Below are 15287 nucleotides of genomic sequence, written 5' to 3' on the forward strand. Positions count from 1 at the left end.
TTTCAAATGAGTCAACACTTCGCATGAGGTGGCCAAAGTATTGGAGTTTCAGCTTCAACATCAGACCTTCCAATGAACACCCAGGATTGATCTCTTTTAGGATGGATTGATTGGATCTCCTTGCAGTCCAAGGGACTCTCAAGAGTCTTCTCCAACAACACAGTTCAAAAGCATCAATTCTTCGGCGCTCAGCTTTCTTCACCGTCCAACTCTCACATCTATACATGACCACTGGAAAAACCATAGCCTTGACTAGACGTACTTTTGTTGGCAAAGTAATGTCTCTGCTTTTAAATATGCTATCTAGGTTGGTCATAACCTTCCTTCCAAGGAGTAAGCATCTTTTAATTTCATGGCTGCAATCACCATCAGCAGTTATTTTGGAGCCCCAAAAAATAAAGTCTGACACTGTTTCCACTGTTTCCCCATCTATTTCCCATGAAGTGATGGGACCAGATGCCATGATCTTAGTTTTCTGAATGTTGAGCTTTAAGCCAACTTTTTCACTCTCCTCTTTCACCTTCATCAAGAAGCTCTTTAGTTCTTCTTCACTTTCTGCCATAAGGGTGGTGTCATCCGCATATCTGAGGTTACTGATATTTCTCCCGGCAATCTTGATTCCAGCTTGTGTTTCTTCCAGCCCAGCGTTTCTCATGATGTAATCTGCATATAAGTTAAATAAGCAGGGTGACAATATACAGCCTTGACGTACTCCTTTTCCTATTTGGAACCAGTCTGTTGTTCCATGTCCAGTTCTAACTCTTGCTTCCTGACCTGCATACAGGTTTCTCAAGAGACAGGTCAGATGGTCTGGTATTCCCATCTCTTTCAGAATTTTCCACAGTTTATTGTGATCCACACAGTCAAAGGCTTTGGCATAGTCAATAAAGCAGAAATAGATGTTTTTCTGGAACTCTCTTGCTTTTTCGATGATCCAGCGGATATTGGCAATTTGATCTCTGGTTCCTCTGCCTTTTCTAAAACCAGCTTGAACATCTGGAAGTTCACGGTTCACGTATTGCTGAAGCCTAGCTTGGAGAATTTTGAGCATTACTTTACTAGCATGTGAGATGAGTGCAATTGTGCGGTAGTTTGAGCATTCTTTGGCATTGCCTTTCTTTGGGATTGGAACGAAGACTGACCTCTTCCAGTTCTGCGGCCACTGCTGAGTTTTCCAAATTTGCTGGCATATCAAGTGCAGCACTTTCACAGCATCACCTTTGAGGATTTGAAATAGCTCGACTGGAATTCCATCACCTCCACTAGCTTTGTTCATAGTGATGCTTTCTAAGGCCCACTTGACTTCACATTCCAGGATGTCTGGCTCTAGGTGAGTGATCACACCATCATGATTATCTGGGTTGTGAAGATCTTTTTTGTACAGTTCTTCTGTGTATTCTTGCCACCTCTTCTTAATATCTTCTGCCTCTGTCAGGTCCATACCATTTCTGTCCTTTATCGAGCCTATCTTTGCATGAAATGTTCCTTTGGTATCTCTAATTTTCTTGAAGAGATCTCTAGTCTTTCCCAATCTGTTGTTTTCCTCTATTTCTTTGCACTGATCGCTGAGGAAGGCTTTCTTATCTCTCCTTGCTATTCTTTGGAACTCTGCATTCAGATGGGAATATGTTTCCTTTTCTCCTTTGCTTTTCGCTTCTCTTCTCTTCCCAGCTATCTGTAAGGCCTCCTCAGACAGCCATTTTGCTTTTTTGCATTTCTTTTCCATGGGGATTTTCTTGATCCCTGTCTCCTGTACAATGTCACGAACCTCTGTCCATAGTTCATCCGGCACTCTGTCTATCAGGTCTAGTCCCTTAAATCTGTTTGTCACTTCCACTGTATACTCATAAGTATATAAATACATAATCAGATAAATAAGTGGTAGAAGGAGAAAAATAGCTCTTCCTCATGGTAGGATTCTAATTAATAAATTTCTGGGGCCAGAACCCATGCTTTTTCTATTATATCAGGTTGTCTCAAAGCTAACTAGCTAAGTCCTAAATAGACAGCAAGTTTATTAAGATCCCTACCTTGACACCAAATGCTATCAGAAACTTTAGAATATCAGGGGGGAAACAATTATAAGGAGAAAAAGGCTCTGTTAGAATATACATTTAAAATTAGTCTACAGCTCTTACTTTATAGATCCAGGCAGGGTACCTCCATGGGCTTGTAGCAACAAGACCTGTAGCTGCTGCACCTGGAAAAGGCAAAGAAAAATAGTCAGCTTACCCCTACTCAGCAAAATGATCATGATTAGCAGTAGGCTAATTTTACTTGATGCTTTTGAACTGTGGTGTTGGAGAAGACTTTTGAGAGTCCCTTGGACTGCAAGGAGATCCAACCAGTCCATCCTAAAGGAGATCAGTACTGAGTGTTCACTGGAAGGACTGATGTTGAAGCTGAAACTCCAATACTTTGGCCACCTGATGCGAAGAACTGAGTCATTGGAAAAGACCCTGATGCTGGAAAAGATTGAAGGCGGGAGGAGAAGAGGATGACAGAGAATGAGAAGGGGACAACAGAGGATGAGATGTTTGGATGGACTCACCGACTCAATGGACATGAGTTTGGGTAAACTCCGGGAGTCGGTGATGGACAGGGTGGCCTAGTGTACTGCAGTCCATGGGGTCGCAAAGAGTCGGACACGACTGAGCTGAACTGAATTTTACTTGATGCCTATGAAATCTAAGGCATATCTTAGGTATTACAGAAAGCAATATGGTTGATGATTCAATGATAAAAAGACAATCAGCACTACATGAATAACTAGTACTTAGATGTCATCTCTTTTACCTAAGCATCTTCATGAGTTTTTATTGAGCCTCTATTCTGTTTTGTTTTTTTTTTTTAAATCAGACTTAGCACTGAGCTAGGCAATGTGGGGGGCAGGGCAAAAAATAAACTCTTGTGATTTATTATCTAGTTTACAATCTAGTTGATGAAGACAAGACTAAGGCCTGAAAAAGTAGGAAATAACACAAGACAGAAGATGCTAAGTCATCAAGTATACTTAAGTACTTTAGGGTTCTGAGAAGAAGCAAATTAATAAAATCCCACAGTAGTCTAAAGGAGGCTTTGTGGGGATGGATCTTAAACCAGAGTGCACCTGTAATCATTGTCTCCATTCCCTCTTATGACAAAAGAGGAGCTGTTCTGCTTGAGTTTTGGATCCCAACTCTTCTTGCCTTCTGATAAATCTTACTCTATTTGTTATCTCCTCTCTTCTATATATGTGACTTCTCTCTTTTTACAGTATCCTTCCTATTAAGATTAAAAGATATTCAAGTCTCAATCATCTTAAAAGCACCTTCCCCAATCCCACTTCCTATCACGTTGTGCTTGATTTCTGTCCTTCATAAAGTTTAAGAGAATAGTCTACACCCAGTGCCTCCATTTCCCTTGCTCTTCTCTCACTTGCTCTTTAACCTATTCTAATATGATTTGTGCCCACAACATTCCACTGAAATAACTTTGGATAATGTCACCAGTGATCTGCATGTCACTATATTCCATGGGCATTTTTCAGTCTTCATTTTATTTGACTGTTTGGTAGCATTTGGGTTACCAGACACCACACTTTCCTGCTTTTCCTTCTATTTTTCAAGCTGATCTTCTAGTCAATTTCTTAGTTCATCTTTGCTCCAATTGTCCTTTAGGTGATAAAGTTCCTCAAAGCTCTCTGCCTATAGTTTCAATTACCATTTATTAATAAAAACTGGTGACTCCCAAATTTATCTCAAACACAGATCTTTCTGAATTTAGAACTTTTAAAATGCAAGAACACTAGTATTTTACATTTACTATCACATCATTATTTCCAAAGCATGACTACACATGTGATTTCATTTGATCCACACAGATTTCTCTGCAGTGGCTCAGCAGTAAAGAATTAGCCTGCAATGCAGAAGCCATGGGTTCAGCCCCTGGGTTGGGAAGATCCCCTGAAGAAGGAAATGGCAACCCACTACAGTATTTTGCCTGGAGAATCCTATGGACAGAGGAGCCTGGTGGGCTACAGTCCATAGGGTTGCCAAGAGTCGGACATGACTTAGTAACTAAACAACAACAACAACACAGGTTTCTAAAGCATTTACAGGGAACAAGGTTGTTTGATAGGGAGAAACTGATATTTTACCTCCATTTTATGAACAGGAGCCTTCAGGCAGAAAGCTTAGGGACGATTTGCTGGCCATCAGTGAAGGAACTGCTGGTAGGGGAGTGCTGTTCCCTCCAATTCAGCTCTCTCTCCCTTGCAACCTGCAAGTAAGGCTTACATCCAATTGCAGGGAGAAGAACTTTCTTTGTTCCTTGAAAAGCCACTACCACTCCACTGGGGAGAGATAGTGGGAAAAGTCAAGGGCTGGCTATCAGGTGACCTGGTTCCTGTCAGCCTGCCCTGAACCACCATATTCATTTCTTAGACCCTAGTGTCTTAAAATGGGGATAAAGATACCTGCTGTGTTCATTGGCATATTATGATGATAAAATTAAATAATGAATATAAAAGGGTTTTTCTGAACCATGTGAAGGTGAGACAGGAAATCTAAAACAAAGGGAGCTTCTTTAAGGCCTGAGTCTAGCCCCTGGAGCCAGACACCATGGAAGATGGTTTAGACATAATGTCTCATTTAGTCCTCAAATCAGCCCTGAGGGGACTGAGTATTACTATTGGGAAATATTAATATTATTGATAAATAATACTGGGAACTGAGTATTACTATTATTGAAAGTGTTAGTCGCTCAGTCATGTCTGACTATTTGCGACCCCATGAACTGTAGCCCACCAGGCTCCTCTGTCCATGCGATTTCCCAGGCAAGAATACTGGAGCGGTTGCCATTTCCTTCTCCAGGGGATCTTCTCAACTTTTTTGAATTTAGAACCTTTATACTGAACTATCTACTTAATATTTCCACATAGTTGTCTGCTATCCCAAACCTGATTTTTCTCTAGTGTATTCTGGTTCAGTAAATATGCAGGTTCACATGCCAGGAAGCTGGGTGTCATACCTTCACCCCCTTATCTAACCCACTGGTCACTTCTTTCTATCACCACCACCACCCTAAGTCCAAACCACCACTTTTCTTTCTCTTGGACCATTGCAGTAACTGCTTAAGTGGTCTCCATGAGTATATTTTTGGTCCACTATAATCTATTTGTGCACAGCAGCCATACCATCTTTCAAAAGTGTAAATTATTAATGCTGCCACCTTGCTTAAAATCATTTTAAACATAGTACATGAGGCTTTGATCAGGCCTCTGTTTCTTCTCCAGTCTCAGCCTGGATCACCATTCCTTGCTCTCTTCACTCTAGCCACAATGGCATTCTGAGGTCTTCAAATGCACTATGCTCCTTCCTAACTCAAGACCTTTGCAGACATGCTATGTGTCTGGCACTGTTCTAAGTGCTTTATATGTATTAAATCATTTAACCCTCATAAAAACTCTACGAAGCAGGTACTATTATTATTTCTGTTTTATAGATAGGGAAACTGAGGCACAGAGAATTCGCCCAGGGTACATAGCTAGTGAGGTATAGAGCCAGGATTTGAACCCGGGCCGGCTGCATTGTCAATACTCTTTCCCATTATACTTTGATACACACACTATTGCACTTTGCAGGTGGCTCAGTGGTAAAGAACCCACCTGTTAAGCAGCAGATGCTTATTTGATCCCTGGGATAGGAAGGTCCCCTGGAGAAGGAAATGGCAACCACTCCAGTATTTTTGCCTGGGAAATCCCATGGATGGAGGAATTTGGTGGGCTACATCCCAGGGGTCACAGAGAGTTCGACACAACTTAGCGACTAAACAACAACATATATTTCTTCTCTCTGGAATCTTCTTCTTTCTTTTCTGCATAGATGATTCCTACTTCATCTTTCAGATCTCAGCTCAAACGTAGGTAGCTTCCCTACCTCAGGGAAGCCTTCTCAGAGTAGATATTTAACAGAAGATCCTGTTCATATCTTCACAGTGCCCTATAGTACACTATTCCAGTTTATAATACACTGGTATGATTGTGTGCTTAATGTTTGTTTGTCTCTCCCACTAGGAGAGTTCCATGAAGGCAGAAAGTGTGTTTTCTTTGCTCAACAATATATATTCCAGCACAGTACCTGGCACATAATAGTGTTCGGTAAATATTTATTGTTGGAATGGATGAACAAATAAACGACCAGGAAGAAAAGCATTTCTGGCAATAGGAGTACACATGAAAGCAAACAGAAGCAGCACTGAATAAGGTACTTTATAATTAAAGTGATTTTGTAAACAGGTAAATTACTTATATTTTCTATAGTGAACCTTAGGAGGAAGGAAATAAAGGACAATAAAAGGAAGAAAGACAACAGATTAAATGAGTTGTAATTATTATCACTGAGGAGGAAGCTAGAGATGGAGTGAGCACTAGATTGTTGAGAAACACTAGATTCCCACTGGGAAGAGTACTATACCAAGAAAAGCTGACACCCCTGCCAAGGGGGTCAATCTAGCTACCTGCTCCTCTGCCAGTGCTATTGAGCTGTTGTACAGTCATTCATGTTCCTAGTCAGCTACTTGTTCCATTTCCAAAACTTTAAGCCTTCTGAGGTCTCTTCAATCCCTCTATGCTATCATCTGCTTGATTGCTCTTAGAAGATGAACTTGTCTCCTACTTCACTGAGAAGAAAATGGTCATCAGGCTGAAAATCGCTCAATTTCCCTTCTTGTTTATCTAAATTAGTGTCACTGTATCCTTCCTATTCTAACCTCTTTTCTTCTAGTCTTATGGGCAGGTATCCCCTCTACCATCTCAGGTGAAGCCCTCCTTATTTGTGCAGAGGATCTCAACTAAAAGAAAACACCTTATCAACTCATTCCTATTCTCAGACTCTCTGAACTGGTTCTTTCATATGTTCAAGTCTCTTCCATATTAAAATAAAACAACAACACAGATTTATATCCCTTGACCCCTGACTACCAGCCACTGTCTTCTTTTATCTTGCCTTCTTGAAAGAAGAGCCTACCAACTTCCTCCACTTCCTTGTCTAGCATTCACTGTCCATCGCATAGCAATCTGCTCCTATCATTCCCCTGACCCTCTTCTCACTGCAGTCATCAATAGCTTCCTTGCTGATAAAAAAAAAAAAAGCAATGGACCTTTTTAACCCATATCTTTACACTTCTTTATAAATTTATACTTTTGATAGCCCTTCTTGAGACTTTTTTCCCTTGTCTTCCATGAACCACTGATTTTCTTCCTACCTGTTTGCTCTTTCATCTCTCTTGTTGTCGGCTCTCCTTTCCCCCTTCCTTAAATACTGCTGTTACCCTTGAGTTCTATCTAGCCTTCGTCTCTCTTCTTGGCCATTTGCTCACTCAGCAAATATTGAGTAAGTGCCTTTAACATGCCAGGCACTCTTCGATTTCATCTACTCTGTAACATCAGGTACCATCTAAATTCTCAGTTTTGTTGCTTAGTCATGTCTAACTCTTTGCAACCCCATGGACTGCAGCATGCCAGGCTTCCCTGTCCATCACCAATTCCCAGAGCTAGCACAAACTCATGTCCATGGCGTCGGTGATACCATCCAACCATCTCATCCTCTGTCATCCCCTTCTCCTCCTGCCTTCAATCTTTCCCAGCATCAGGGTCTTTTCCAATCAGTCAGTTCTTCGCATCAGGTGGCCAAAGTATTGGAGCTTCAGCTTCAGCATCAGACCTTCCAATGAAAACTCAGGACTGATCTCCTTTAGGATGGACTGGTTGGATCTCCTTGCAGTCCAAGGGGCTCTCAAGAGTCTTCTCCAACACCACAGTTAAAAAGCATCAGTTCTTTGGTACTCAGCTTTCTTTAAGGTCCAACTCTTACATCTATACATGACTACTAGAAAAACCATAGCTTTGACTAGATGGACCTTTGTTGGCAAAGTAATGTCTCTGCTTTTTAATATGCTGTCTAGGTTTGTCATAGCTAAATGCTGATGACATACAAATCTGTTTGAATAACTCTACTTAGATGTCCCCCAAGAGCTTCAAACTCAAAATGCCCAAAACTGAATTTCATCATTTCCATTTCTGTGCCTGACCCCTATTTTCCTCCTAAATTCCCCGACTCAGTGATTGTTACTACCATTTATTCAGTTGTCCAAGCAAAAAACCTGGGGATCAACTTTGATTCTCCCTACCTACCCTTTCACATCAAATCTGTAACCACATTTGTAAGCTCTATACATTCTACCTCCTTGTTTTTTTTTTTGTTTGTTTCTATCAATAATTTGTCCCCCTTTCTTTATCTCTACTGCTTCTGTCTTTAGTTCAGGCCAGAGTGTTTACTTGAGTTATTATAATTCTTTAACCAGTCATATAAGGACCTTTGGGATCTGACTCCTGCATACCTCTCTTGCCCCATCTCTCACTGCTCACTTCTTTATCAGTGAAATATCCAGTGTCACCCTCTAATCTTAAATATGACCAAAAATCATGTTCATAGGAGTTACTTTAACATGTCCTCATACTAACAGAATGCTTAACCAACATCTCTAAAGTCCTGGTGGAGAAAAAGCTGAGAAATAGGAGCTCTATCATTCCACTCACATACTTGTAATTTTCCCCATCAAATGTTAAGTCCCTTCTACCTGTTGCTTCAGATGATTAAGTTCAGCTGTCTGGGGATCAATATTAACAACAGGTTTGTTCTTGATTTTTCTTGCTCTGTCAGCATAACGAAGAGTGTTTAATGTTTCCTCTAGATTGGAGTCAGCAGGACTCACACAGGCTATCATAAGAGTGTGGCTATTACCTCCTAGAGAATCTGAAAAAGAATAATGGAAGGAAGTGAAATCCAACAAGTAGGACACAAGCAAAGCTGTCCATTGGGTTGGAGACTTCAATCTCAGAGCTGTAAGAAAATAATTCTTAAGTATCTACAAATTTCCTGTTGCATCAATATAAAAACATTAAGGATTTCTGTTGAGTAAAATGATATAGTTTAGCATCCTATTGCATGTGTCCTCCTTAAGTGAGACTGTGACGTCAGCAGTTAATCAGGTTAAAACAACTGGGGCCTGGGCCAAATAAGTTAGGAGCCACTATTAGGATTAAACATTCTTTGGATGCTTCCTCTAGGTAGATTTTAACTCTTTAGGGAATTTTGCTTGTCAGCATTAATAAATACAGTAAGCAAGTTCATTTCCAGATACAAAGTGCTAAGTACAGTTGACACTCTACAGATTTTTTTCGCTTTCAAATCCATATATGAAGACATTTTTCCATTACCTTAGAAGCCTGCTTGCCAACAGGTCTCTCTGTTTATCAATTGGACAGCTCTGTATGTAATAGGCCAAAAATCTGGCTTTTTATTAATATCTGTCCTATCTTTGTGTTCTCATTACTATCATTCTAAGTTACTCTCTTATATTTTAGAGGCACTTTGGGCTTACCTTGAAGCAGTCGAGTCAACTTGGAATCTCTGTAGGGCACAAAGCCACCCTTTTTGTCATCTCCAAGAGCACTGATTACATTTCCCAAGCACAGGAGGCCTCGGTTAATATTAATACCTAATAGTAGGAAAGAAAATTTAAATTGCTTGGTAACATCTAACATAAACCTATCCTGAGAAAGAGAAAAGAATAAAGACCCCATAGAATTATTAAGTCAGCAATCTTAAGGAAACCTCTTAATCCTGTTCACTTTTCCGAGAGTGTCTTTTTTTCCCCAAACAGAAAGCTCTATATAAAAGAAAAACATTATTTAAAAATCTTTAGTGTTCTTATCAAATATTCTTATGCTCTTTGAGAAACACACCATATTTTCCCTAGGTGGTATAGGTAGAAATGGGAATAAACATAATGCTGGTAGAAGCTGGTGATGTCCACTCTGATATTTTACTTTCTTTCCATCTCTTCCTCTTTCAAACAGTTGGTCTTCCAGTTAAGTAAAGTTCAAAGGGCAAAGGTGAAAGCACAATTAAGTTGGTTGGCACTTCTTGCCCTTTTCCATGGAAACAAAGCAGACAGACAGATAACAGATCACCATGACAACAACCACCTGTATAGTTATTTACTTTTTATACTTTCCTCTTGTTGCTTTAAATAGAATAAACATTCTTTTCCACTTCTTAAATTCCAAGGTTTATTTTTTAAACATTGTAATAATCTCTGAGGTTCCTTGAAAGCCCCCATGGTTACGTTTATCTTGGAAAGTCTATATAGTATAATAATTACAATCATGGAAAGTCTATATAGTATAATGGTTAAATGCATGGGCAATGGTGGCTAGGTTCTAATCCTGGCTTTGTCACTGACTAGTTATGCAATTGTGGGTAAGTTCTACAGAAGGGGGCAAATCTACCCACTTCATAGGTTGTGGTGGGGAGTTAATAAGACACCTTACACAAAACAAAGTTATATGATATATAAATGGCATTATGATTGTTAGTGCTATTCTACTTTACTTATTCAGCCACTGGACTCCCTTATAGATCTGTATCTATAAGATCTATATAACAACTATATCTATAAGATCCTTAACTCCAAAATTCCTCTCTGACTGCATCCTACTACCATCTCTCCGTTTCTTTCATGGATGCTGTTCTTCATCCTTATTGTGGCTACAAATTTACTGACACTCTTTCTTTCTCTTTTTTGCTGCACCACATGGCATACAGGATCTTAGTTCCCCAACCAAGGATCGAATCTGCAGCTGCTGAAGTAGAACCATGGAGTCTTAACCACTGGACCAGCAGGGAAGTACCTACTGACTCTTTCTAATACCCTGGGTAGATCATCTTTCCTGGGCCTTAAACTACCTATTCTGAACCCTGCAGTCATTTCAGTTATACTTTCCCAAGCACTCATTAAACCCATGATCTTCTGCCATTCCCACCATGTCAATTCCCAGGCCTAGGTTAAACCAGCTGTGTGTGTGTGTGTGCACACGCACACATGTGTTTCTCTCTACACTGCAATGCTGAAGAAAGTTACATAATCAAATGGACTGGATTCATCCATTATAAAACATGACCTTGGCTGAACCCTTGGTCAATTGACCATCTTCTCTTCTTAACTCTTCCTTCACCATGGCAGCTATTCTAAACATTCATCATTTCCAAGACTGGAAATCTACCTTCACTCTATTAGTATACGATTTCAACAAATACATTACGGTGATCAACCATACATACCAGTAGACCATTCAGGTATGACCTAAATCAAATCAGCAGTGGCCACAGGACTGGAAAAGGTCAGTTTTCATTCCAATGCCAGAAGAAAGGCATTGCCAAAAAATGTTCAAACTACTGCACAATTGCACTCATCTCACATGCTAGCAAAGCAATGCTCAAAATTCTCCAAGCCAGGCTTCAGGAGTACGTGAACTGTGAACTTCCAGATGTTCAAGCTGCTTTTAGAAAAGGGAGAGGAACCAGAGATCAAATTGCCAACATCTGTTGGGTCATAGAAAAAGCAAGAGAGTTCCAGAAAAACATCTACTTCTGCTTTATTGACTATGCCAAAGTCTTTGACTGTGTGAATCACAACAAACTATGGAAAATTCTTAAAGAGATGGGAATACCAGACCACCTGACCTGCCTCCTGAGGAATCCATATGCAGGTCAAGAAGCAACAGTTAGAACTGGACATGGAACAACAAACTGGTTCCAAATTGGGAAAAGAGTACATCAAGGCTGTATATTGTCACCGTGCTTATTTAACTTATATGCAGAGTACATCATGTGAAATGCTAGGCTGGATGAAGCACAAGCTGGAATCAAGATTGCCGGGAGAAATACCAATAACCTCAGATATGCAGATGACACCACTCTTATGGCAGAAATCGAAGAGGAACTAAAATGCCTCCTGATGAAAGTGAAAGAGGAGAGTGAAAAAGTTGGCTTAAAACTCAACGTTAGAACTGCCATATGACCCAGCAATCCCACTGCTGAGCATACACACCGAGGAAACCAGAATTGAAAGAGACGCATGTACCCCAATGTTCATCGCAGCACTGTTTACAATAGCCAGGACATGGAAGCAACCTAGCTGTCCATCAGCAGACGAATGGATAAGGAAGCTGTGGTACATATACACAATGGAATATTACTCAGCCATTAAAAAAAATACATTTGAATCGGTTCTATTGAGATGGATGAAACTGGAGCCCATTATACAGAGTGAAGTAAGCCAGAAAGAAAAACACCAATACAGTATACTGATGCATATATATGGAATTTGAAAGATGGTAATGATAACCCTATATGCAAGACAGAATAAGAGACACAGATGCATAGAACAGTCTTATGGACTCTGAGGGAGAAGGTGAGGGTGGGACGTTCTGGGAGAATAGCATTCAAACATGTATATTATCATATGTGAAACAGAACACCATTCCATGTTCGATGCATGAGACAAATGCTCAGGGCTGGGGCAATGGGATGACCCAGAGGGATGGGATGGGGAGGGAGGTAGGAGGGGGGTTCAGGATGGGGAACACATGTAAACCCATGGCTGATTCATGTCAATGTATGGCAAAAACTACTACAATATTGTAAAGTAATTAGCCCCCAACTAAAATAAATAAATTTATAAAAAAAACAACAACTCAACATTCAAAAAAGTAAGATCATGGCATCCAGTCTCATCACTTCACAGCAAATAGATGGGGAAACAATGGAAACAGTGAGAGACTTTATTTTGGGGGGCTCCAAAATCACTGCAGATGGTGACTGCAGCCATCAAATTAAAAGACGCTTTGCTCCTTGGCAGAAAAGCTATGACTAACCTGGACAGCATATTAAAAAGCAGAGCCATTACTTTGCTGACAAAGGTCCGTCTAGTCAAAGCTATGTTTTTTCCAGTAGTCATGTATACATGTGAGAGTTGGACTATAAAGAAAGCTGAGCCCCAAAGAATTGATGCTTTTGAACTGTGGTGTTGGAGAAGACACTTGAGAGTCCCTCGGACTGCAAGAAGATCAAACCATCAATGCTAAAGGAAATCAGGCCTGAATATTCATTGGAAACACTGATGCTGAAGCTGAAACTCCAATACTTTGGCCACCTGATGTGAAGAACTGACTCATTGGAAGAGATCTTGATGCTGGAAAAGACTGAAGGCAGGAGGAGAAGGGGACAACAGAAGATCAGATGGTTGGATGGCATCACCGACTTGATAGAAATGAGTTTGTGCAAGCTCTGGGAGTTGGTGATGGACAGGGATGCCTGCGTGCTGCAGTCCATGGTGTCACAAACAGTCAGACACGATTGAATGACTGGACTGAACTGAACTGAGGACATTTGGTGATATCTGGAGACATTTTGGTTGTCACAACTTGCGAGGTCAGGGGGAGTACTACTGGCATCTCGTGAGTGGAAGGCAAGGATGCCACCAAACATTCTACAATGCCCTGGACAGTCCCTGCCTCCCAATATTATCTGACCCAAAATGTCAATAGTGCAACAGCTGAGACACTCTGCTCTGTATGAGAAGAAAACGTTTATGAGCCTAAGGTAGGTAGCACAGTCGAGAAGATTAGGGGGAAAAACAGAAGTAATATGATCGTATAGATACACTCTGCAGTCAGAGAGAAAGGGAATGATCTGTTACTGCAATTGGTCACAAGATTTACAGGAGTAAATACTGAGAGGTGATAGGGTGAAAAGGAACTTAATTGGGAGACAGAATCTTAGCTCAAACTCTGCCTCTGGTACTTACTGATGTGTATGACTTTGGACAAGTCACTAAAACTTTCCTTTTATCCATAAAACAGGTGTAATACATACCTTACTTACCTCATGAGGCTATGATAAAAATCAAATGTGATCTATAAGGTGCTATCCACATGTAAGTTATTATTAATAGGATAGAGAAACTTAGATAATGTAGTTATTTGCTAAGTTACATGACACTGAAAATAGAGCACCCAATACAGTCCTTATCTATTCTCATGACAATCTCTTCAGTGAAAGGTTATTGCAAGAAGGAAATGGCTGCTTTGGCCTTCAAGTCGACACACATGGAAGAACTGACAGTGTAAGTGAAATGATGAGAATCTGGTTGTAGGGGACCAAGGTGCAGGGTCAGATATCAGTATGCTAGATGTTAAGAAAACAGATTTCTAAAACTCAGGGGAAAAGACAGTTATGCTTCTGGTACCAAAAGTCTGAAGGGGGAAAAGTATGAAAAGCTTTCAAAAAATAAAATCGTAATTATTTAGACACACATTATTCCAATAAAAAAATTGATATAGCTTCACAGGAATCAATGTAACAAAACAACATACAAAAAAAACCACAGAGAACATTAGACGAAGTTCTGTTCAAACATAGGAGACTGACCATCAGCATTTCTTTCCCCACTAAGATACCATTAAAAGGAATTTAGAAAGTAATAACCCATAAGATCACAGAGCACAGGAGAGGAAATACCAACAGGCAAGAGATTTCAATGTTTTTAGAGTACAGGTGGAGAGCAATAACTGACTCAGCAAGATGGAGGAGCCTTAATCTAAAGTGCCTGCAAAGGGACAATAATGATGATGACAGTGATAATAACAGTTAAGTTTATATAGTGTTTACTATAAGCCAGATACTGTTCTAGGAACTTTATACATATTACCTCACTTAACCCTCACAGTGGTCCCCTAAAGTGTGCATAAAGCATGATTATCCTTGTGTCAACAGATATGAGAGCTGAGGCACAAAGAGGTTAGGTAATTTGCCTAAGGTCACATAGCTAATAAGTGGCAGAGTCAGGATTCAAATGGAGGCAGTTGGGCTCCAAAGTCCATGATCCTAACCTCTATGCTCTATGGAAATGAGCTTATTTGCAGCAGCAGCAGCTCCCTTAGAGGCACCAGGTACCTTGGAAAGAGGAGAGACTTGAGGCTGAAAATATGGAGTTGGTAGAAACTATATTTAAAGAAATCTTGAACTCTCAAGTCTTCCCTCCAGAGCCATGTGACTACTGTATCCCCCATTCTCAATCATTCCTAGTCTACTTAATGGGGTAGACTTTCCAATACCCACCCATTAAATGTTGGTATTCTCTTTGGACTGTCTTAAGCTTTTTGCTACTACATAGATTCTTCCTGGGTTATCTCATCCTTGCCTAGAGTTCCAATAAATATCTGTATTAATGACTCCCTCAAATCTGCATCTCCAAACCAGACCTCTTTCCTGTTGTCCAAAGCTATATTTTATCTGCCGACTGAATAACCTCCAGTGGGCTGTGCACACAATGACATTGCATAACACAGACTTGAACAACACAGAATTCATCTTTCAGTGCAAATCTATTTCACTTCCAGC

At 40.3% G+C, this 15287-nt stretch overlaps 1 protein-coding gene across 5 annotated transcripts in view; it reads right to left on the bottom strand.

Annotated features, from left to right (window-relative positions):
* KIF4A (kinesin family member 4A) overlaps positions 1–15287 on the bottom strand; it is a 129594-nt gene that overhangs the window by 70613 nt on the left and 43694 nt on the right. For all 5 annotated transcript variants that reach the window (XR_014075961.1, XM_081566336.1, XM_081566335.1 and 2 more), the window contains exons 8-10: positions 9424–9540; positions 8620–8795; positions 2139–2200 (exon numbers count right to left, since the gene is read on the bottom strand). Coding sequence is in view for 4 of the 5 variants with exons in the window: in XM_081566336.1 (XP_081422462.1) it covers positions 2139–2200; positions 8620–8795; positions 9424–9540 (355 nt within the window). In the remaining variant the exon portion in view is untranslated. The remainder of the gene's footprint in view (positions 1–2138; positions 2201–8619; positions 8796–9423; positions 9541–15287) is intronic.

This window comes from Giraffa tippelskirchi, chromosome X, assembly GCF_054371585.1.
Source record: "Giraffa tippelskirchi isolate mGirTip1 chromosome X, T2T-mGirTip1v1.2.pri, whole genome shotgun sequence".
NCBI classification, from domain to species: domain Eukaryota; kingdom Metazoa; phylum Chordata; class Mammalia; order Artiodactyla; family Giraffidae; genus Giraffa; species Giraffa tippelskirchi.